Source organism: Chelonoidis abingdonii, chromosome 8 (genome assembly GCF_003597395.2).
Source record: "Chelonoidis abingdonii isolate Lonesome George chromosome 8, CheloAbing_2.0, whole genome shotgun sequence".
Classification (NCBI taxonomy): Eukaryota; Metazoa; Chordata; order Testudines; family Testudinidae; genus Chelonoidis; species Chelonoidis abingdonii.
Window position 1 is genome coordinate 9,926,967 of NC_133776.1, and position 24,371 is coordinate 9,951,337.

Sequence of the window (24,371 nt, forward strand, 5' to 3'; positions counted from 1 at the left end):
TTACTTATGCATTTTTGGATATTAGGAACAAAATTTCCTCATGCTAAGATCTAGTTACATAATAGGATAGATTCCCAAGAGGAGGGTGAAATCAGCATTCCTGGAAATAGGAAGAGAGACGGGACAAAGCATTCATGACTATAGGATACCAGCCCTTCCTAAGGAAATGGAACAACTTTAAGACTAATTGATATTCAAATAGGCATTTTAACATAAAAACAAAATATCAGAAGTTTACTTCTTCTGAATTCAAAAGAGCAGGTGCAAGGGGAGGCAAAATGGTCTGGATCAATGAGCACAGAATGGGGAATCAGAACGTGCCAAGTTCTAATCATGGCTCCATTACTGATTTGTGTGGTCGTGGTCAAGCCTTTTAAAGTCTTCAGTGTTCCCATCCATAAAATTGGGTATCACTTACCTATACTTCACAGAGGTGATGCAATTGTAAAGAGCTTTGAATACCTAAAGCACTATATGATTACAGAGTTGTGTGCGAAGCAATCTCATTAAATACACAGGTGTCCACTTATTAAAAGTAGCAGCACCAAGAATCTAGAGAATCCCCATCAGGTTACAAAGTAGGCTAAATTTATGCTTTTCTTTGCTTTGACTGTGACATTAATTCATGTCTGTATGCATTTACTTACTGAAAAGATGTAATTTGACAAACTGTCCGTCCTAACATTAAATTTCCAGGCATTTGTTTCATGTACCTAAAATCTCCAAATTCATCATTTTAGAATTGTACATTTGGTGATTGAAAAAATACTTGAAGAAAATGCTGAGCAGATAAAATTGTTCACACTGAAGTCTCATTCTAGTCTCAAATGCTAGTGATTTCCATAAAACTGAGATGGACCAGCATTTGGAATTTATCAAAGAAATGTTTATCCTACAAACAAATTTCTTTCTTATGATGCATGGGACTAAGAAACCATGCATTCTAACTGGTTGAAAATTGAGGCAGGTAGCTGTTTTGATCAATTGAATTCTTGCCCTCACCCCCAGGGAATCCCAACAGAAGAAGGGGCCTCTAACCTATTTTCTTGTGCATGCCCCCAGGTCTCTTTTCTTTGTCCAGTTTCACTGACCACTTTTCAGACATCAATGCAGTGCTACAACTACGTTACAGACACTGGAAATAACTGATTGAAAAATGCAGTTTTAATTAAGGAGATTTAAAATTCATAAAAACTGTAAATACTCAAAATAATATGTCAAATGTGAGCTTAAATTCAGCACAGTCCCTTTAAGTAGTTAAGCCTCCAACATCCTTGTGAAGTAGTTATTGTGCCTTAAAATAAAATAAAATAAATAAAAAAGAAAACACAGACAGTTTAAGTGATTTGCCCAAGGCAGAGAATGAGTAGCAGAGCTGAGAATATAACTCAGAAAATACTTGTTTCTAGCTCTATATTCAGACTACGGAGTCTCTCTCATGAAATTACGAGTTTTATTCAACTTACCTGAACCAAAAATATAATAAGAAAATAAAAATTGGCTACTCTTCTGAACTGCTCAAATAAATTTTTCGGAATAAAATTCCACACCGTATACTGAAAAGAAAAGAGAAGTGTGGTTATATAACATGACATTGCATCACTTTTCCATCAAAAACGTCTCAATCTCCTCCCAGTCTCTCCCCAACAAATCCCTCAAAACCTTTTCTCCTCATCTCTCTCCTCTCCCTCCCCAAAGTACTGTACACTCTTCTCTGTCTTTGGGGTGAGGCAGAGACAAGGCTTGTCCCTTCTTGTGGGAAAGCCAGGAGCTGGGAGAAACCCAGGCATGGAGGCAGCTCTGCACTGTGGCAGTGCCAGCTGAAGACACCTTTCTACCTATCGGTGTATGTGCATGTGTGTGGGTGGGAGGGAGGGAGGGAGGGAGCAGTGTCAGAGTGGTCCCCATAGGGACTGCTTTCTCCTTCCCACTGAGCCAATCAGCTGGTTGCGAGCTGACTATTGGGAAGGGGGAAAGATTTACCATGGCTGCTGCTGCAGCAGCAGACATTGCTATCTGCTGCCTTCTGTCCTTATTCTTCAGCCAACTAAGATATTTACCCTGACCAATTATGTCCATGCATCCCACCAACGGCCAGACTGTGCACCAGGAAGGAAACTGTGTGTGCAGCTCAATGTTCTCTACACTAACATGCTCTTTTTCACATAACAGGCTTGAGACTTGGAAATTTGAGAGATGCCCTCTCTAAGTATAGATGTAAATATCTGGAGGTGATTCAGGGAATTGCCAGTAGATCTCATGGTTCAAGACCCACCCTTTTTCTGAGGAATTTTACCCAAGAGGGTTGGTTGGTGTGCAATTAGGTTTTTGCATTTTGCAGGGCAGGGTGATGGGAGCGGAGGAGGAGGAGGAGAAGGGGTCTCACTATTTAAACTTTGGTTTTGAAGCCATTTGCTGTTTTAAATTACATGAAAACAGATCACACCACCAGACGCACAGATACTCCATAAGATCCTAAGTGATGTTTACTCTTCATCAAATATTTTTGACAAAGTACATGGATCCTTACCTTAGATGATATGATTCTGTTGTCTGCAAATTTCTGAGGAACATAATGGCCATTCTGGGGGAAACGATTTGCTATGTAAATAGTTCTTGTATCACTCTGATGTGGTGGGTCAAAACCCTGAAAGGCAAAAGTAAAAATCAGTTTATCAACAGGCAGGACAGTTTACATCAAAACTATAGTTTCAGACCACACATGGCACCCAAAGTTCTGCTAATCTTTAAACTGAAATTGGGATCCCAATTTCAACAACAGAGTCTTAGAATAGCAGATTATGAGTTGGACACAAAAGTTGAACATATCTGGGCCAGAAAGGATTTTTTTTTTTGATGTTAGGAGGCTTGCTTTTTAATGTCATTTAAACACATTTTTGATTAAATGTGTTTGTTTTTTTAAACTTGTGTGTTTGATTAATTTTTGTGTTTAATATTTTTTGACATAATCAACTGAAATCAAACCCAAATTCCTTATGGGACAAACAGCACCAAAAACCCTAAGAATCAGAAGAAAGAGCACATGCCGGCTATGCAAAATGAGGATAAAAGTTACTGTCTCACAGTAAAACCAGAAAAAAAGAAAACAGAGAAATGGCAGTTTGGCTGAAGGAGGGTATGAGTAAGGCGGAGAGAAGCAAAAATGGAAACCAAAATACAAGCAGAAATTAAATATAGTCATAGCTGTACTTTTAAACGCCATACTAATGTTGATCATAGTGTGACTATCTCCTATTTATTTCAACTTTCTTATGATTTAACTAACATAATGCTATGATTCAAGTTTGAAAAAAATAATCTGACCAGTAGAAAATCAAGAAACTGACCAAACATTTTCCCTCTTTCCCAAGTAAATGATTTCCTGCCTCAAAGAACATAAAAGCCTTGCTTACATTCAGAGACTTTATTTTCTAAAATTTCCCACTGTTACCACCAATTCAGGTGCACCAATGATAACAGTGGGAGCATTGTGTTTTGTAGACTTGCTCAGCAGGGTTAGACAAATCTTAGAAGTGAAAATTAATCTCATAGTGCTGCCTCCTCTGCAAAGCCTCTTCAAAGAGCAGATACTCCACTGGGAACTTGATCCTACTTCTGGTGCTGCTGTAGCCTACACTGGCAGCTGCTCTGGAATTAGAGCCAGCAAAGCCACATCAATATCTGTTGCTGCTCTAGTTTTGGTAGTAGGTCAGGAAGACCCACTATCAAAAAAGTGGGTGGAGGGGGACAGGACAGCAATGCTGGAGTGCGATGGCTGCTCCAACAGCTGATGGGGGACAAGTACCAGGAGTCTGCTACAAGACTGCTCTTGGCCATCTGAAATATTGGAGGAGACCTAGTCTGTCCCTACATGCCACAACCATTTATCTCCTTGCAGGGATTAAGCTTGCTCTTCGCCTGCTCTGCCATTTTCGCCTGTTCTGACAAGGAACTAGGGGAAGAGAAACAGCAAGCATTATGCATCAATGAAGTTATGTATGCTCTCAAATTTGGTGGCCAAATCCTACAATTTGAAAGGAGACCAAGTTATTTTGGGGACACACCCTGACCAAAATTGCAAGGTGGGGATAGAGACGGAAGGGGATGCACATCAGCACAGGTGCCATTTGTGCCACTGAGGTCAGACAATTCTGGTCAATTTTCTAGAGGGTTGGTCATTACCCCCAAGCTCAACAAGGCTGAGAGACCTACCTACAAGTGCTGTGGAAAGAAAAACACTCCAGGAGACAACTCCTTGACAAGAAGGGGAAAGAACTACCGTTATTGGTAACAATTCTCTCTCCCTCAAAAAACTGCCTTTATGAATCTCCACTCTTGGGAAATGCTTAAGCAAGTCTGCCCTGCGGAAGAAGAATCTCAACACTGAGAGACTGATTACAAGTCACAGCTCCAAGCCTCCTTAGCAAGGCTTAGTACTGAAGAAGTCTCAACACCAAAAACTGCTTTTCCACCATATTTTCAGACTTCGTACAATTTGGATCCTACAAATTTGGCATTGGGCCTAACTAGATAAGTGATATCTAAGGGTATGTCTTCACTACCCACCGGATCGGCAGGCAGCGATCGACCCCTGAGCGCTCTCCTGTCGACTCCTGTACTCCAGTTCGGCGAGAGTCAACAGCAGAGTCAACGGGGGAGCGGCAGCAGTCGACTCACTGCAGTGAAGACACCACGGTAAGTCAATGTAAGTACACTGACTTCAGCTACGTTATTCACAGGCTGATCAGGATCCACCCCAGGTAAGCCCGTGCTCTAATCTCCTGCCCCACCCCTGAACCCCACCCCCCAATCAAGAACCCCTTCCTATACCCCATACATCTCAACCCCGGGCCAGAGCCTGCACCCCCAGCCCAGACCCCCTCCCACACACCAATCCCCTGCCCCAGCAGCCACTCCTGCCATGAATGGCGAGTCCCGCAGTAGGGGATGGCACACGGCCACTAGCTTAGGACTCTATAGAAAAGGCCCAGCAGATGACCTGGATGCCTTCCTTGGTACATTCGAGCAGACAGCTAGGCCCAGAATTATGAGACGGTGAGGGTGGCCATCCTAGAACAGGTGGGCCTGTCGGCAGAAAAATGCCACCAAAAGTTCTGCTCGGCCGAATGGACGGAGGCTGTGTGGCCCCGGGCATTCGCCCAGAGACTGAAGGACTGGGCCACCGACTGGATGAGGCCTGAGATGCAAAACGGGGAAGATAATGGATGCCCTCATCCTAGAACAATTCCTACAAGGCCTCTCCGAGAATATTCGAGTCTGAGTCAGGCATCATCAGTCAAGTACGGTTGATGCAGCAATCAAGCTAACTGAGGACTACACAGAGGCACATGTTCCCTGAAGGGAGGACTGACTCCATAAAGACAGAGTTGGGGAAGAAGCTGAGGGAACCCCTTCCTGGGAAAGGCCCTGAGGGGAAGGAGGAACCCCGAGGAGCTCCCAGTAGAGCCAGCGTGATTGTTTGCTGGCAGTGCGAGTGGCCAGGACACAAAAAGGGGGACTGCCCAGATATGGAATGCAGGTGGGCTGAATATTGTGGATAGACTAATGCTAGAGAACTGTCCACCATCCCAGTGAGGGTCGGGAGGAAACCACGTAGGGGCCTGACGGATACAGCTTCAGCACTTGCTCATCCAGAGGGGGCTGATAAAACCGCATTGGATAATTCCAGATGCACATATGGCTCTGGAATGTTTCCATGGGGACAGGAGATACTGCCTGGTGACCTAGGTGCCCCTTGAAGTGCAGGGCAGCTTTAAATGGAAGTGGGTCGGAGTAGTGGGCGGGGGGTTATCACACCCTGTTGTGTTAGGTACAGACTGGTGCCCTCCCCCCAGGGGGAAAACAAAAGGTTCCCTGAGGAAGAGGGCAGGGACTCCTAAACTGAGATGCCCCAGGGAGGAAGAAGAGCAAGGTCCTCGGGGTAATGAACCTAAGAATCCTAGACAACAGAGCCTGGATAGGGTAGACGGCCAGCCAAAGCCTCTCAGAGGGGAAAAAAGGGGCAACTGGAGTTCCCCACAACACAGATCCCAGGAGAAGAGATGGGACCCTGCTTGGTGGCTTGGGCAAACCCAGGGTGTCCAGCAGGAGGTCAGGATTGGCCTAGACCCCCTACCAGAAGAAAAGGGGATAAGGGATAACTGCAGGGGTGTGACTGGTGTGAGGACCTGTGGTGGCAGCAGAGATATGGAGACATCCACCCCGCCCCGACCACTGTACTTTTTGTGTGTGGGAGATGAAGGAACCCCCAGGAGACCATCACCCGAAAGAGGGGGGGGAGACTTCCCTGTATGAATCCCACTGGAAGGAGGCAGAGGGGCCAACGAAGGACAAACAGGGAAGTTCATAAGGAGGAAGTGTGTGACAGGGTACTGGCTAGGAAACTCTGAGCCAGCCCTCCATCATTCCAGCTCCAGTCAGGAAAGGTGTGAAACTAATTTGTTATGGAAAAGAAACAAGGCAATTTCAGAATTTCATGTGTAAGTGGATGGAGTGAAAAAAGATGGCGGCAAAGTCTTATCTGGAAACTCTTCTTTTGCTCAGAAGACATTGCATACGTAAGAGTTACACTGAGGAAAGAGAGCTCCTTCTGGAGCCCTTCAACACCGCCTTTATTAACAAAAGAGAATAAATTTGAGACCATTGCAAGAGGTCACTTCCTAGGGAGGGGAGGGTTCTAACTGAAGATGCATGAGATCTGAACTCTTGCTCTCTGGAAACGCCCGCTGATCTGCCAATAGATTGCCGAGCCTATTCAGATTTTTTTAAATAATAATAAAAAAAACTACTGGTATGAAAATCCATCTTCTGAAACTATTTTATTTAGATGACTATTTTCCTGCACAGAAAAGGACCTGCTAACATATACTCACCTCTATACAATCTGTACTCACACAGCCAGCAAATATTCTTCTAGGCATACTGGTTTACTAATGTCAACAAAATTTGCCATATCAAAGATTACTGTAGAAAAAGAAAACCTTTTGTGCAGCAATTTTAAGCATGCATCACTAGAAAAGTTTCAGAGGGTAGTCGTGTAAGTTGTCTTCAGCAAAACCACAAGGAGTCCTTGTGGCACCTTAGAGTAACAAATTTATTTCGGCATAAGCTTCGGGAGCTCTAACCCTTCATCAGATGCATGGAGTGAAAATTCATTAGCAAGTATAAATATACAGCACTGAAAAGATGGAGTTGCCATACCAAAGTGAGGGGGTCAGTGCTAAGGAGGCCAATTCATTAGGTAGTCCCTCTGTTGTACTCACACCTTCTTGTCAACTATTGGAATGGGCCACATCTCCTGATTGAATTGGCCTCATTAGCACTGACCCCTCTCCCCTACCACTCGTAAGCAATCCCATCTTTTCATATGCTGAAATTTTATACCTGCCTACTGAATTTTTCACTCCATGCATCTGATGAAGTGGGTTAGAGCCCACAAAAAGCTTATGCCCAAATAAATTGTTAGTCTCTAAGGTGCCACAGGACTCCTCGTGTTTTAGAAAAAGATGGAGACCCCATGTACCCTCAGGCTTATGTGTTTCCATGCAACGTTGTTCCTGTTCTTTAAAAAACTACTGCTATATTCCTTCCTCTTCTAAAGATCCACTGTAGCAATGTTAAGAAGAAAACATAGCTATCATGTACTATTTCTGCATTCCTCTTCTTCCTCCTCCAATCATTGTGGTTTACCACTTTTGTACCAATTCACATTGTCTCTCATAGATCAGATGACATTTTGATGGGAAACGCAGGTGTTCCAAAAAGTGAGGCTGAAATTCAGTAGGTAGCAATCTATCTGAAAAGAGAACAATAACTCAGCAGTACGGTTTCCCAAACAGCATGCTATCTATGATGATGTTTAGTAGACTATTTTTTTTTTTTTTTTTTTTTTTAAAAGAAGAGTAAGGCTCTTAACCGAAATGCCCTGGATAAATTCCAATTTAAGCAGAACTTAACTGCCTGTCTAAATTACTCCCGTAAGCCTTCTTCTGGATCCACCCTTCTCTCTTCAGGGTCATTCAAGGATGCTGCACTTTACTGTGGCAGCTTTGCCATGGAAACAATTTTGATGTCAAACAATGGATTTCTGACATCACTAAAAAAAGAGCAATCCGAGCAAGAAGGAGACTGCTTCTGTTTACACAGACCTCTTGGTAACCAGGACTGATTGTAAAGTAAGCACAAAGTCATAATTTTAAAAATAAAACTGTATTCCTAAAACTCTATTAGAGCATTAAGTCATTTAAACTCTTCTGCAGCAATAGTAAAAAAGTTTTTACCCTATTCAATATGGCAGCATACACATACAATTTAGTTGTTTTCTTTTACATATTCTGTTCTGACAGAAATCTGATACCTTTCTGTACCCCTCCCCTACCCAAAAATTCAAGTTCTTTAGGAGAACATTAAATAGGTACACTATAACACAAACACAATCAATTATCCAAACTACATTTCTCATTGACTGCTTGAATTTAGGATGCATAACTAAAATACAGATTCGAGAATTCTTCTAAACTACATTTTGTTTAATATTAGTCAAATGAGAATTTATAGCAAATAAGATAAAGACTATTAAATGACAGTGTTTACAAAGGTCATTCATTTAATATAGAACATCAAATTTTAATCAGTAAATAGATCTATTCAAGTCTTGTCACAAAGCTGTATTTTGCTCTAATTCTTTAGTATTCTCGGGAAAGGATTTTGGCATTTATGTAGAACTACGTAGCTTTATACATGTTCCTATCAAATTTTCCTACAAAGCTTTGGACAACACAAAAACTGTGGAACTGTCAATGACTGTTCATGCAAAAGTAATTCTAAAATTAAAAATTTACACGTTTAAAAAAAGATCTTATTTTATGGATGCCACCACAGTTCCAACTTCCTTCAATGTCCTCCACCATATGATCTTGTCCTGTTTTACAGTTGTTAGATAAGGATTAGCCTCCCTGACCCTATGGGAAGAAAATATGACTCTGGCAACAAAATAATGTCTAGTAGGAGCACACCAAAGAGGAGTGCTAAGTATGGAGCTTGTCTTTCAACAGGGCTTTTAACAAGAGTCCAAGATATGCTGAACGAACTGGTAACCATCAGAGATGGCAGACTAGCACGTAGGGCTTACAACTGAGAAGTCCTCATCTCTAACAATAGGGTGAAACTGAAGAGAGTTTACAGGTTCCAGAATGCAATAGTCAGTCTTACACCTGGTCTACAATTGGGGGGGTGGGAATTGATCTAAGATACGTAACTTCAGCTACGAGACTAGCGTAGCTGAAGTCAACGTATCTTAGATTGACTTACTTCGCATCCTCATAGCGCAGGATTGATGGCTGCCGCTCCCCCGTCAACTCCGCTTCCGCCTCTCACCCTGCTGGAGTCGACAGGGTGCGCGTATGGGGATCAATCCATTGCGTCTATACGAGACGTGATACATCGATCCCCGATAGATCGATCATTACCTTACTCCGATAGGCAAATGTGGTCTAGTGGTTTAAGCATGTGATTTAAGATGTTTTGAAGAAGAACTAGTTATTATTAATCCCAGTGCTATCTTCAGTTGCCTTTGTGCCCTCGAGCAAATAATTTAACCTCAGTTTCCCCATCTACAACATGATAACTTCCCTCCCAGAAGAGTGTGATAACTAGATAATGGCCAAGATCTTCAAAAGTGACTAGCAATTTCTGGATGCTCATCCTGGAGCACCTGAAAGGTATCTTATTGTCAGAAGGCAGCTGCTCAGCACCTCTTGAAAATCAAACACATTTAACATACCTCAAGTTAGGCACACCAAATGTAATATTTGAATAGCCACTTTTTAATATTGCCCAATATACATGAAGCACTTTGAATGCAAGTGTTAAGTACTATTACTCTAATATTTCCTTGTGCTCATGTTACATATGGTGAAAGATTTGCATGGTTTCTAAACATATGAAAGAATATGCTTTGTTTTCCTCTTAGTAATAAAAAATTCATTTCTTTCAACACCTATCTTTCATACATTTGGAATAATTATATTGTCTTGAAAAATCCAATTGTGTACTCCTGCCACAACTATCAGGCAGCTATCATCATCTGTGTGTTGAAAGTTGGAGGAAAAATTCTACAGGGACATAAAGGACACTCCAAATTTGTGCCAAACCATGAGCTTTCCTCTCATTTAAAATCAGAATTAAATTTCAAGCTCTTTTTCACTTGCAAAGATCAATTTTATAATGCAAAAATTCATTTTTCTTGTTGAATCTATACCATGACACATGCACAACCACAAAGGGGGATGCACTTCAATTCATTTAATTTATGTATTTACTTGTAATGTTGACTACAGCAACTAAAAAACAATTCTGCTCTATTCACTTCTGAATGACATCCCAGACAAATCCTCTAAACATACAGCCCAATGTTACCCAACAAGCTTATTACTATATGTCCCTATCGGGGACACCTATGAATAGCTTATTACTATATGTCCCTTTCATACAGACATCTATGAATAGGATCAAATGGCTCACCAAAAACATTTTATAATTCCCATTTCCAACATTTGGTTTTAATTTAGTAGATAATTTAGGCTAATATGTTTAGTTTGGAAATAGGGTAAATAAAGTATTTCCTCCTCTCCCCCAATCCCTCAAAATCTACTCAGATTTTCCCTTCTTCACAGAAAGAAAGAGCTGAAGATTTCACCCTGATTGAAATTCCTAGACACATTCATAAGAAATTAACAGCTTTAAAATTTAGGCCAAAATTATAGTGGCAATTGCACTTATGGCTGTTGCTCAACAAACTTCAAAGGAAAATAATTTAGTTAGTAGTCAAACTGCCTAGTTCTTCCTTTTAATTTACTTTGATAAAGGATGCACTGTCACCTAACATTATAGCTCAGAGCCTATTCTGTTCTTTTATCAACATGCCACTTTTGTCTGTTTTTAATTCAGCATTTCAACCATGATTTTATTATTTTAATATCAGTACAATGTGCTACTTTCAGTCATGTCCATGAACAATTTCCTCCCTAAACCTTGCTAAACCTTAACTTTCCTTGGCATTTTGTGTCTACCCTTTTTTCCCCAAATTGATATTTAAATATCCTGAGAAATTAACACTTCTAGGTAGAAAGCTTAAATTCAATGTTAATTAACCACCAGAATAAAGTTATACATGCACAAAAAGAGGGAGGAATACACCTCAGACAATAAGAAAAACCCCAAAATTAAATTCTAGCTCTATGCTATGAAAGTTACTCAGCAACTGTCTATTATTACACTGAAGTTCTGATATTCCATAGATAAAAGGCAATGCTAATTTTAGTCTTCAATATATGATGCACTAATAGCAGAAGGAGCGCTGTTCCCTGAGGGTTAGACTTTATCTAATAAGAATTATAATATTTTAAGCTTCCTCGTAGTATAGGAACAAATGTTTTTTCCCATTTTCTACATAAAAACAAACATTTCAGAAGAGATATATGTAACATGCTCAAGGAATACCCTCTCTCAGTGTCCCTAAACCACTTGTTTTCTTATTTCATTTACAGGAAAATTCCCTCTAGCTGATCCTAAATAAAAAAAAATCCTGTTCAAGTTTGGAGGCCAAATAAGTTTAGGACTTTTTAAAAAAAAAAAAAAAAAAGATAGTGTTGCTGCTATTCCTATTATTCATTCTTACAAAAGTTTCAGTTTTTCTTAAACTCCTTTCAATGGAAGAGAGGTGAGAAAAGAAGAATTTACATAAAAAAAGTAACCTGGTTGCAAATGTGTCACCTGTACTTTGCCAAAAGAAATGACCTTGTATTTCCAGAACTGCTTTGTCAGATCAACTCTGTTACTGCTCTTATCTGCTGGCTCTGAAATCTTCATGCAAGCAACTAAAGGATTGTGTGTGCCTTTTTAAGGCATTGATATCAATGCCAGGTTCCTAGAGAATTAGTTAAATGGGGTCAAAACTATACAGGACACAACAGCAGAGTTAAGAGTAACCAGACAAGTCAGACAACTCAGGATTCTTTCAATTTAATCAAAATAAAGAAGGAATTATTTCATATTCAGGATCTTCCTCCCACCTCCATTAGAAAATGAAACAAGAATTTAAGTTGCAAGCAAATTCAACTAAATGATAGGGAAAATACAAAGAACACCTGCCTATACATTTCAAAGAAAAAAATTAAATTGTAATCCAGACTACAGTAACATTGAATTAAGATAATACATATTTTGGGTCATATTTTCATATTTTTGAAAGATTCTTTTGGCCTTGTGTTTCAAGATGCCGAAGGAATACATAACAGCCTAGTAAAACAAAGTTTTGCCTTAACATATTTGTTCTAAGTGTCAATTAGGATTCATTGTGTCAATCCATATAAAAAGGAAATGGGTTCATTGCTAGACCTGGACTGTAAATATACTTTTATCTTCATCCAAAAAATACTTTCTAGGCTTTCTAACTGCAGGATAAGAACAAAATAGACTGACCAAGAATAGTAGGTATTGGTTTGTATATGCTACAGTATACTATATGTATAGTTCTTTTTACCTTCTAGTGATTATCATAAATAGTAAACTCCAGTGTTCTAGTTTGTCACCATATACTTGCCTAGCTGGGTACAGGGCGTTTTTCATACCTCACACCTTCCATTCTGAGAACTAATATAATAGTCCAGGTACAGTAGTACAAAAGATAGCATGTTATTTTAAAGGCAGATTATACTTTAGGACTGCCCACCTTAACAGTGACTCTTTAATTATTTTTCTGCTTCCTATGTTGCCTTTTTGCAGTCTGAATTTTTACTTTCAAAGTGCATAATGGATTTTTTTGTTCTACCCTCACATGATTAGATGTAGGGACTTCAAGAATTTCGCTTCTATTTAAAGCCTGTCATCCAGGCTAAGTAAGCCAGTGCATTGTGTCTCTACCTTCTCCTTCAAGTCCCACCTTAAAAATCATTCTTCCATGAAGCCTATAATCCCTAGGACTCCTTTCAAAAAAGAAAAATAGAATGTATCACCAAAGAGATCCTCAAGAACAAAAGAAAAAAATTGATAAGCTTAACAAATTAACCTGGTTTTTATTATATTGCATCTTTCATCTACAAGTAATCTGTTAAACTAAGATCCTTGTGACAAACACATTGTCCTCTAACTTGACTATGGAACGTCTAACATGTCTGATGCTCCCTATGGGTACTGTACTCACCTAGGACACTGGAACCTTGATCCAGATTGAGGGCTTTTGGCACTACCCCAACACGATTAATCACTAGAAATACTTTATAAAAGTGACAGAAACCTATTAAAAACTGATTTGTGGGTCAAATGTTTTGACTGTTATTAAGAGGGTGCTTTTTTACAGGCTATGTACTCCTAAATAATCTATTAAAACTGAGTTTTAAAATTAAAACTTTCTGGAAACTGCAGTTGCCAGTTGCAACCATAACAAGCTTCTCCAACTTGTGGAAGTTAGTTGCAAATCTGATTTATAATAATATACTGGCACTACCTTAAATTATTCATGCTTTACAAAACTGGAAACTAGCTTTTCGCTTGTAAGCAAATTTACGTAGTGGAACAATCACTTACTGTAACTTATTTTTACTGGTATAATGTGCATCGACCAGAATATACAAGAAATTCTTCATTTTTATCAGAGTAAGATTTTTGGTGAATACTTTAGCCAACAATATTATAATATAAACTTAGAGTGGACACCTAGTTGATAGGATTGGGTTAATGCAGGAGTCTTGCGCATAGAAACGTGAAATCTATTTAATAGTTACAGTCTACTAGTCACTGGTTTAAGTATCCAACATTTAAATCACAAATATCAAAACCAAAAAAGTTTGGTACAATTAGAAATTGATGCTTAGAAGAGGCTCATGGACTAGAGCAAAAATGAGACAAGATACAAGCGGGAAAAAACCCAAAGCATATCATTAAAATGCGAAACCCTATCCAGAATTTCCAATTGCAGTTTTGAAAGTCAGGCAACTGATGTTTCTCTATGGAGCAGACAGCTGGTTGAACACAGGACCATTGCTGCATGCTTCTGGAACACACTGTACTGAAAAAAAGCCCTGGTCAGCAGTAAAACAGACTATAAAAGAGAAATTAAAAGGAGAAAATACTCAGCAAGTTCAACTTTTGTAACATGATTAAAAGACAATATATTAATTGGGTGATAGAAAGTGCCCATTCAAAGACACAGGGACAGATTCTCTCCTGCGTGGAGATCTGTGAGGGAGATTGTTCGCATTGGTTATAGCTCCCTGATTCTCATGCTGCCTGCGTCCCAACATAAGATAGAGAACCCCAGAAAGCTGCTCTAATTTACAACACTATAATCTGTAAGGGATCATACACCCGCTATAAATTGGTGGAGCTGAGCAAGGAGAATTCTCAGCTAAGTAGTGGTGGCAACATTCCTCCACTTTTGCATTGCTCAGGCAGTGCAAAGAAGCCAGATTCAGGACAGAGAATCTGGACCACAATCTTGACTGGTGGATAAAATGACCAGAAAAACCCTAGAATCACTGAGCAATCAGACATTTTTATGATGACTTCAGAAATTAAGGATCCTTAGTAATAATGTTTTAGTTCACAATAGAGCACTTACACTACAATACAGAAAAACAAGAATAACGTATAAATAATAAAAGCAGTGAAATTACTTAGTGACAAAATGAAACTACCACGCAAGGCCTTTAGTGCCAAATAGGCAATATAGCCAAATGCTATTCAACTTGCTAAGGTTGTAGAAAAAAAATGCAAATTACCTCATAACTCATTCCCCACTCAAAGTCTAAACACAGTCCAACACCTTGAAGAAAAAAAAATAAATCTATATTTACAGGGACCTATCTCCTACCAGCAAGTCAGGCTTTGCTCATTGTATGAATGGTACTACATGAAAGCCCATGGTATATTAAGAAAACTTTTGCTGAGCAGCAACTAAAATTTAGAACCAAGTAATGATCACTAAATTTAGAGGCTAGATGAAGAAGTCTACTAAAATTAAATTAGATAATTAAACAGTACATAAGAACATAAGAATGGCTGTACTGGGTCAGACCAAAGTTCCATCCAGTCCAGTATCCTGTCTACCGACAGTGGCCAATACTAGGTGTTCCAAAGGGAGTGATGATCAAATGATCTCTTTCCAGCCATCCATCACCATCCTCTGACGAACAGAGGCTAGGGACACCATTCCTTACCCATCCTGGCTAATAGCCATTAATGGAGATTAAGTCCATGAATTTATCCAGTTCTCTTTTAAACGCTGTTATAGTCCTTAGCCTTCACAACCTCCTCAGGCAAGGAGTTCCACAAGTTGACTGTGCTGTGTGAAGAACTTCCTTTTATTTGTTTTAAACTTGCTGCCCATTAATTTCATTTGGTGGTCCCTAGTTCTTGTATTATAGGAACAAATAAAAAACTTTTCCTTATTCACTTTTTCCACATCACTCATGATTTTATATACTCTATCATATCCCACCTTAGTCTCCTCTTTTCCAAGCTGCTCCATAAATTTTGTCTGTTTTCTAATTAAGTCCACTAGGGCAGGTACTGTCTTGATTCATGTCTTGCACAGTGTCAAATGCATTGTCAGCGCATGATAATATTCAGGTTCGCTGGACACAGGAAAAAGATAGATACTCTGCCAACTGCAGCCTGTTGGTACTCTTGGATTATTGCTTGTGAAAACTAGGATGCCAGGTAGCTCTCAGCATCTTCCCTGGAACTGCTCCTAGGTAGATTTTTTTTTATTCGTCTGAATAGTGCAAGAATATAATTGCTTGAGAAGCTAAAGAACTCCACAGAAAAGCAGTTAGAAAAGAGCTCCAGAGAGCTTTTCTCACTCGACAGGGCTTTTCGAAAGGACTTTTTGCAGGACAGTTTAATGAAATTATCACAAGTTTGTCATTCTTTTCAGCTGCTGACATTGCAATGATTTAACAAAACAAACATGAACAAACACTGCCCAAATAGCATTATGCCAAACACTGCTTAAATCAGGCCACACACAGTTATAAACAGGGCTTCTGAGTATTGGTTAAAACCAACAAACACTGATAAAACACCCCGATTTAAACAAAAATGAAATTGGTGCTTATCCAACAAACACTAGAAAAATAGCAGAAATGGTGACTTGTATCTAAGGCAGTGGTGTTCAATCTTTGTTCCACAGACTCTAAGATTTCCAAAGGGGTCCGCATCTCCATTTGAAATTTGTTAGGGGTCCGTAAATGAAAAAAGGTTGAAGACAACTGTGTAGAGACAAGCCCTTAGATCAGAGCAGCAATGTGGACTTTGGGGGTATTTCTACCACACACTAATGTGTTGTGCATTAATCTGTCCAGGTAGAAACTGCTGGTAAGCACTGAAGGCTCCCTAGTAGGTTTGACAGGCCTCCAGTTTTTGACCAGAATGTGTGGTCGAAAAGGGACCCTAGTGACTCTGGTCAGCGCTAAAAGTCCAGTCAGCGGCACAGCTGGGCTAAGGCAGGCTCCCTGCCTGCCCTGGCTCCCAGAAGTGGCTGGCATGTCCAGTTCCTAGGTGCAAGGGTGCCCACAGGGACTCCACACGCTGCCTCCGCCCCAAGTGCTGGTCCACAGCTCCCACTGGCTATAAATAGCTTAAAATTTCTACAACTTTATATTCAAAATCACAGCTTCATGACAGCTTCCTCATCCAGACTGGTTCAGGAGAACTACAGTAGTTCTTCGCTGTATAAAGACAAGCATCATAAAATGATTATTGAATAAGACATTCTATGCCTTATAAATGCCTGATATGCACCAGTTAATCTCAGGTATACCACAAAGAAGAAACATCATGGAAAATAATATTCCTGGTTGCTTTTTTGGAAGGTTTTTGTTTGTTTTTTAAAACAGGGTTTTCTTTTCAAAACTAGACAGTTAACTACAAATCGGCAACTTAATGGCTATATCCTTGGCTATGTCCTAGGGCAGGGGTGGGCAAATTTTTTGGGCTGAGGGCCACATCTGGGTATGAAGTATTAGAGGCATAGCCGTGTTAGTCTGCATTCACAAAAACAACAACGAGGAGTCCAGTGGCACCTTAAAGACTAACGGATTTAATTGGGAGTAAGCTTTTGTGGGTAAAAACCCCACTTCTTCAGATGCATGGAGTGAAAATTACAGAAACAGGCATAAATATATATTGGCACATGAAGAGAAGGAAGTTACCTTACAAGTGGAGAACCAATGTTGAAAGCCAATTTAGTTAAGGTAGATGTGGTACACTCCAAATAATAGATGAGGAGGTGTCAATACCAATACCACATCCACCCTAACTAAATTAGCAGGAGCTCGAGGGTCAGATTAAATGAACTGGAGGGCTAGATGTGGCCCGCGGGCCATAGAGGATGCCCTAGGACAGGAGTGGGCAAACTATCAACAATGTTTTTAGTTCAAAATCATGATTAAGAGCATCTTAGGGCAGGTCTACAATATAGCACTTCAGTGAAGATGCTACTACGCAGACGGAAAAGCTTCTTCCCATCAGTATAATCTACTTCCATGAGAGGCAGTTGCAACATTGATAGAAGCCCTCTCATCGACTCAGCGCTATCTACAGTGGGGGTTAGGTTTGTATAACTATCACTCAGGGGCGTGGATTTTTCATGCCCTTGAGCGACACAGTTATACCAATGTACGTTTACAATGTAGACCTGGCCTTAGAACATAATTATCATACATTTCTTAGGGATATGACTCCACATACTGCACCTATATGCTTGGGTAGATCTTCTATTCACTTTTGTGTAAAAGAGAAACAAGTATCTTAGATGACAAACTTATATTTATGCTTAACTTAGATGCAACAGAGTGGTCAATTGCATATGACCCAAAGAACAGGCAACTCTAAAGCCTCCCAGAAAGGAAATAGTGGCAGGTACACAGCACCTACAGAATAACCCAATGGGAAATACTTTAGTTATTCACATACTCTTAAAAAAAATCTTTTAGCTAGTTACACCAAAATTAAAGTACTTTCTGACAGGCTACCTGTCTGATTTCTCACATCTAAACACTCCAAGATATGCAAGATTTGAACTACAATGCTTTGTTTAATATATTATAAATAATCACTAACTAAATTGCTCTTTCAAGTTTCACACATTTCACTCCAGAACACTAGCATTTCAAATGCAGTATGTAAAACTTTAAAAATGTAGTGTTTTAAAGTGCCATTATTACTGCTAAAAAGCAAAAGTGACACTTTTCATTCTATAACAACAAGGAGTCCTTGTGGCACCTTAGAGACTAACAAATTTATTTGGGCATAAGCTTTCGTGGGTTATAAAGACAGGAGGGATAGCTCAGTGGTTTGAGAATTGGCTTGCTAAACCCAGGGTTCTGAGTTCAATCCTTGAAGGGGCCAGTTGGGGATTAGTCCTGCTTTGAGCAGGGGGTTGGACTAGATGATCTCCTGAGGTCCCTTCCAACCCTAATAATCTATGAACTTATCTATGAACCCACTTCATCAGATGCATGTAGTGGAAAACACAGTAGGCAGGTATAAATACACAGCACATGAAAAGAGAGGCATTGCCTTACTGAGTGGGGGGGTCTGTGCTAACGAGGCCAATTCAATTAGGGTGGATGTGGCCCATTTCCAACAGTTGATAAGAAGGAGTGAATATCAACATAAGGAAAACTATTTTTTGTAGTGACCCAGCCACTCCCAGTCTTTATTTAGGCCTAATTTGACGGTGTCAAGTTTTCAAAATAATTCCAGGTCTGCAGTTTCTCGTTGAAGTCTGTTTTTGAAGATTTTGTTGTTGAAGAATGGCCACTTTTAAGTCTGTTATTGAGTGTCCAGGGAGACTGAAGTGCTCTCCAACTCATTTTTGAATACTACAATTCTTGATGTCCGATTTGTGTCCATTTATTCTTTTGCGCAGAGACTGTCCAATTTGTCCAATGTACATGGCAGATGGGCAGTGCTGGCACATGATGGCATCTCTCCCATTGGTAGATGTACAGATGTTAATTCTATGTTAATGCAGTGTTCTGTTAACTGCTCTTTACCAACCTGGCTGCATTTTTCTGCAGAGCTGGCTGCATTTAAGAAATTAACCAATCCTCAACAAATCCACTCACTACGCTCTTTGTGCAATCTAAAGATTAAATATGGTGAGGGCACCAGCATTTTTGCTGCTTGACTGCTGCTTCCAAGATACAAAAGCACATTCCCCCCTCCATACCCCACTCCTATAACTATTGATTGCGCTGGCCCCACATCCACCTCCTCTCCCACCACACCCAATACATACGTTAACTGGCAGCTAGTAAGAACCTGGTTAAAAATCTACTGCATGACTTGCTGCATGTTGGCATTATGTAAATAAAAACAGAAGATGCTGCATTTTTAAGTTTTACTAATTAGGCCAGGAGTCGGCAATCTTTCAGAAGTGGTGTGCCGAGTCTTCATTCATTCACTTTAATTTAAGGTTGTGTGTGCCAATAATACATTTTAATATTCTTAGGCCTTGGCTACACTAGCGCTGTACCTTTCTCGCTCAGAGGTGTGAAAAAAAACACCCCCCTGAGCACTGCAAGATACAGCGCTGTAAAGCACCAGTGTAAACATTGCCGCAGTGCTGGGAGCGCGGCTCCCAGCGCTGCAAGCTAATCCCCATGAGGAGGTGGAGTACGTGCAGCGTTGGGAGACCTCTCCCCCAGCACTGGTGCTGCGACTACACTCACACTTCAAAGCGCTGCTGCGGCAGCGCTCCTGCAGCAGCGCTTTGAAGTTTCAAGTGTAGACAACCCCTTAGGTCTCTTTCTATAAGTCTATAATATATAATAAAGTATTGTTGTATGTAAAGTAAATAAGGTTTTTAAAATGTTTAAGAAGCTTCATTTAAAATTAAATAAAATGGAGAGCCCCCCTAGACTGCTGGCCAGGACCCAGGCACTGTGAGCGCCCCTGAAAATCAGCTCACGTGCCACAGGTTGCCTACCCCTGAATTAGGCTAACACCACAGACAGTTATTAATGTAATATGCAGAAATTTAGCACAGTACACAACAAAACAGAACTTAGTGATCGGTATTACAGATTCATGTGTGTACACCAACTTCTAGTCTTACAAACATTATCTTGCTCTGTGTTCATCAATAATGTTATCTCTAAGAACACAGCTTTGTTTTCCTATTAACTAGTCATATAATAAATATTCAAAACAATGTATAAATATTAAGGAAGATATATGTACAGTTTTGCAATTCTATAAAGTGTTTATAGGCTTGTGAGAAATACTATATAACAATATAGTAACATTAGCTTGAAGGGAAACCTTATTTTAAAACACAGTAGTTTTAGATTACATCTAGACAACAAAAGTATTTTCAAATTGGATTGTTCTCTCCTTTTCTGCAAATTAATCTGTTTATACTCCTTCATGCTTGTTGCTGATGTGCATTAGAATGGTAAACTATATGTTCAAACAGCATAATGAAAGACTATATATCTCCTTGAAAGGACAGAGGGACAGAGTAGAACAATTACTCTCTTCATGGTGGTGAATGCTAATAAGTGCATTATACATTGTACTGTGTTTATTTTTTAAAGTTGTTGCTTCTCCTGCTTCTTTTATATGCTTCATTTTTTTTTTTTTAAACACCACACTTCATTTTCAGCTTCTTCAAATCCAGTCCTCCTGAGAAGCTACTGCTAGTTTCTATTTATGGCCTTCCCAGTCATGAGGGCTCCAGAGCTCTCCCAACAGAAGAGAGATCTAGGCCACTTAGCTGTACAAAACCAGAGGTTTGCATAGACCTTCACAGACAAAAACAAGGCAAGGTCACCACTCTGAGGAATTTACTATCTAATTCCTCAACTGAGAATCAGGTTCTATCAGTAACCCATTTCCTCTACCATCCCTCCTACATCTCAGAGAACACCAGTCTTCTTGCTGTTTTCCTTGGGCACATAGGTGTTCAGATATTATAGTGATCCTATTTCTGCATATATCACCAGTAACAATATGCAGTACTGGACTTTCAGTAAAACAATTTTTAAAAAAGGGTACATGAAATGTTAGTTTTGTATTCACATAAAATATAGATAGATGCAGCCTCAGCAGCATATCTGATCTGCCCACTGACACCCATTCCCATACTGCTTCCCTGCCATTTTCCATACTCTTCTATAATATTTCTTTCACTAGTCCCATTCACTGAAATCAGGCTCATTCATACACTCAAGTTTCCAAACTTCCCATCTACAGGCATACTTTGTTTCAAGACCCATTGCCACACCCAACACATGTCCAGCACACACCTCCAAATATATCCAAAACAAAGCATATTTCCTCCTACCCACTAGATTTTGCCTCGACCTCCCCACAATAGCCCCAGTTCTCCTTGAACATTTGTGCAGTCCATGGCACAATCAAACCTATTTCTGGTATCTAACCTTTTTCTCTTGCAGCTCACCAGTTTCCCTAGTATCTTCTCAAAATTTCACCCCAGCTACTCAGCACTACTACATTCTCTAATACAACTGTTTGCTGAACCTTTATTAACATTAAAAACTACAAATAAAATGAAACTTATGTGCCATTTGTTATTTTTATAGAAATGAGAGATCACAGCATCATCTTCAGATTATCTGAAAAAACACCTTTAATTCATCTGATTTTTTTTTGTAAGTTACAGTATTTAAAATATTAAATTAAGAACCTTCCTAAGAAAATTGCCATTGTCAGCTTGCAATGAGAAGTTCAATATCTGCAGTGGCTGAGCTGTGGGCTCAGACAACCCAATGTTTAACTTTAAAAATAAACAGCAGGTTAACTAATTCAAAATCTAGGATAGGTCTATGTTACAGGATTTTTGCATATAAAGTCACTTTTTAGCCACATTTTAAGCAGTTACCTTAAATCCACTGGATCATCTTGAGCATGCAGACTATGACACAATTATCTTTCTACTCCAAGACTAAAAAGATCTTTGAAGAACTGTTCATATTACAGTGCAATTGGAGAAGAAAATCATATCTTATATATTAATATCCAGAACTGATTATACTATTTCAAGGTACATCTTGTCGGAAAGAGACTAGACATTTAAAAAAAAAACCCAAACTATTTACAGGCAGGCTCTACAGTAATTCCATCTTCACAGTAAACATGAAAGATGGATGTACTATATCAAAGCCTTCATTCTTGATGACACAAACAGCCTAGCAAACCTTTTGAGTGTGGATGCAATAAAACAAAAGTGTATAGCCAGATCTGAAATAAAACAATTAATTTCGAGGGACATAAAATTTCAGCATCACTAAAGCTATAAAAACAGTCAAAACTGGCAATCATATTGCCACTGGCAGCTCTATGCTTCAAATAAGTTACATCAGAAATAATCTAAACTATAGCTCTCTTCATGACTATAAACCGGTTCAAAAAAGGCAAATCATGTCCACAAACATGACAGTCTTGGCTTTGTTTTTCTTTACTTTATAAAAAAGTGACAGTTTGAATTAAACAAACTAGAATAAATGATGAGAGAGAGAAGCTCTAACCACATTAACATTTTGTATAAATCATGCCAGCCATAAGATAAGTGCAATGAATAAATAAACAAACAAATGTTTAAAAATAATGGAAGCATCTATCCATGGGACAGTCTAAAAGCATTTATTTAATTGGGAGTGCACATTTCATTTTTTCATTATAAATTGGAAGCCATTCAAGGGCTACTGACTTATTTTATTGACAAATGATTTAAAGGGAAACAGCAAACATCACTGAATGTTTATTTTTGTAGTGGCTGGGATAATGTGTGTGTTACTGTACAGTTGCCTTGTGTCCCTATCAGAGCACTGTGCAACAGGCATATCAGCTCTTGCTCATTTGAAGGAGTCTCCCTGCACTACTAGTCTGTCATAAGGCAGTTTTTAATCAAGTGTCCGACTTAAGATAGAAGATTTTGTTATGTTACCAATTAGGTTTAAAATCTCATTCATTCAGTAACCTTGGCTTCTAAGAGCTCATGGATTTAGAATTGGGACAGGCAAGGATTCAAAAGAGAAAACTCAAAAGGTTTTGTGCTAGGAAGGAGGAGTCCCACAATTTGTCCACCTACTGTCATTCTTCTCTAAAGAGTGTTAGCACCCCCTCCCCCCCAAAGATAACAGCTGCAGGAACATATTTTATTCCAGACCAAACAAAAATCCACTCGGATTTCAGCCGCCCTGCCACGTTTGACTCCTCTGAGCGCTATTTTACGCACATCCCGCAGTCAGGAGGAAAGACTCGCTCGTTTCCTTACCACCGTCAAATTGCACTACACCTGCCATGGGGGAGGGGGATACCGCCTCTCACTTCCTTCGGGGCTGAGGAGCCAGAGTCCCGGACTACCTCAGACCTGCCTCAAGCCTCCCTCGTTCGCCGCGGGAGACGCCTGGAGACAGCGCGGCCCCGCTCGGGACGGAAGGGCTCGGTCTGGGCGTGTTTCAGACGGAACTCGGGATTTCGGGACCCTTGCTGTGGGCCCTGGCCGGGGGTCCAGGCACACGAGGTACCGGGGGGGGGGGGGGGGGTTGGTGGAGGGGCGACGCGGGAAAGTTCCGCCCCCTGGGGCGGCTCTGAGGTGAGGGTAAAAGGCGCCCCCCACCGCCCTAGGGCCGCTCCCTCAGGCGAGGCCGAGCGCTCTCCGGCCCCTCTCGCTCAGGCTGCCCCAACGCCGGCCCGGCACCTACCAGCTGCTGGCGGATCCACCGTAACATCCCCCCGGCCTTGCAGGTCCCGGAGTGGGGTTTCCCCTCGAAAGTGCCGCTCGATGCCGCCACCTCAGTGTAGCCGCCCGCTGCCGCTCGGCCTCCCCATGGCGCAGAGACGCGGCACCTTCTTAGGTGCAGCGCAGCCCGCCCAGCACCCCGAGCCGGCGGGGCCGCGGCAGCCCGACAACCGCCATCAAACAACCGTTGTTGTCACCAAGGCAGGTTCTCCCCGCGGTCCGCCCGGCCTCCAGGAAATGACGAGAGAGCAGCAACAGAGTGGAGGGGGCGGGGCCTGCAGAAAGGGGCGGGCAGGAGGGGAAGGGAAAGTTAGTCCCGGGGAAGGGGAGAAATCTGGGGTGGGGGAATGGTGAAGGGGGGGGAGGAACAGGGGGAGCTGAGGAAAAGTTTCCAACCTTTGAGCTTCCTCCTATGCTGCCCCTCCCACTTGGGAGGCGCCCCCTTTAAACGTCTTGAAAAATCAACTCCTGTTGCTTTAAAACCCTCCTTTGCTGTGATGCCTACAAATCCCTCATGAAGAACTAAGCTGCTGGTGGGCTGAGACCACTGCTTAGCCTGCAGACCAAAACTGTCTCA

General features: G+C 40.7%; 1 protein-coding gene across 2 annotated transcripts in view; it reads right to left on the reverse strand.

Moving 5' to 3' along the window:
- The window catches only part of ATP11B (ATPase phospholipid transporting 11B (putative)), a 109,252-nt gene extending 85,224 nt beyond the window's left edge, over positions 1–24,028 (reverse strand). Inside the window, exons 1-3 of one of the 2 annotated variants that reach the window (XM_032784853.2) lie at positions 23,757–24,019; positions 2,531–2,647; positions 1,467–1,556 (exon numbers count right to left, since the gene is read on the reverse strand). In XM_032784853.2, the coding sequence (XP_032640744.1) occupies positions 1,467–1,556; positions 2,531–2,647; positions 23,757–23,783 (234 nt within the window). In that variant the 5' untranslated portion in view covers positions 23,784–24,019. Of the gene's footprint in view, positions 1–1,466; positions 1,557–2,530; positions 2,648–23,756 lie in introns of both variants that reach the window. The other variant, XM_032784852.2, reaches the window with a different exon arrangement.
- Positions 24,029–24,371: the final 343 nt, after the last annotated feature.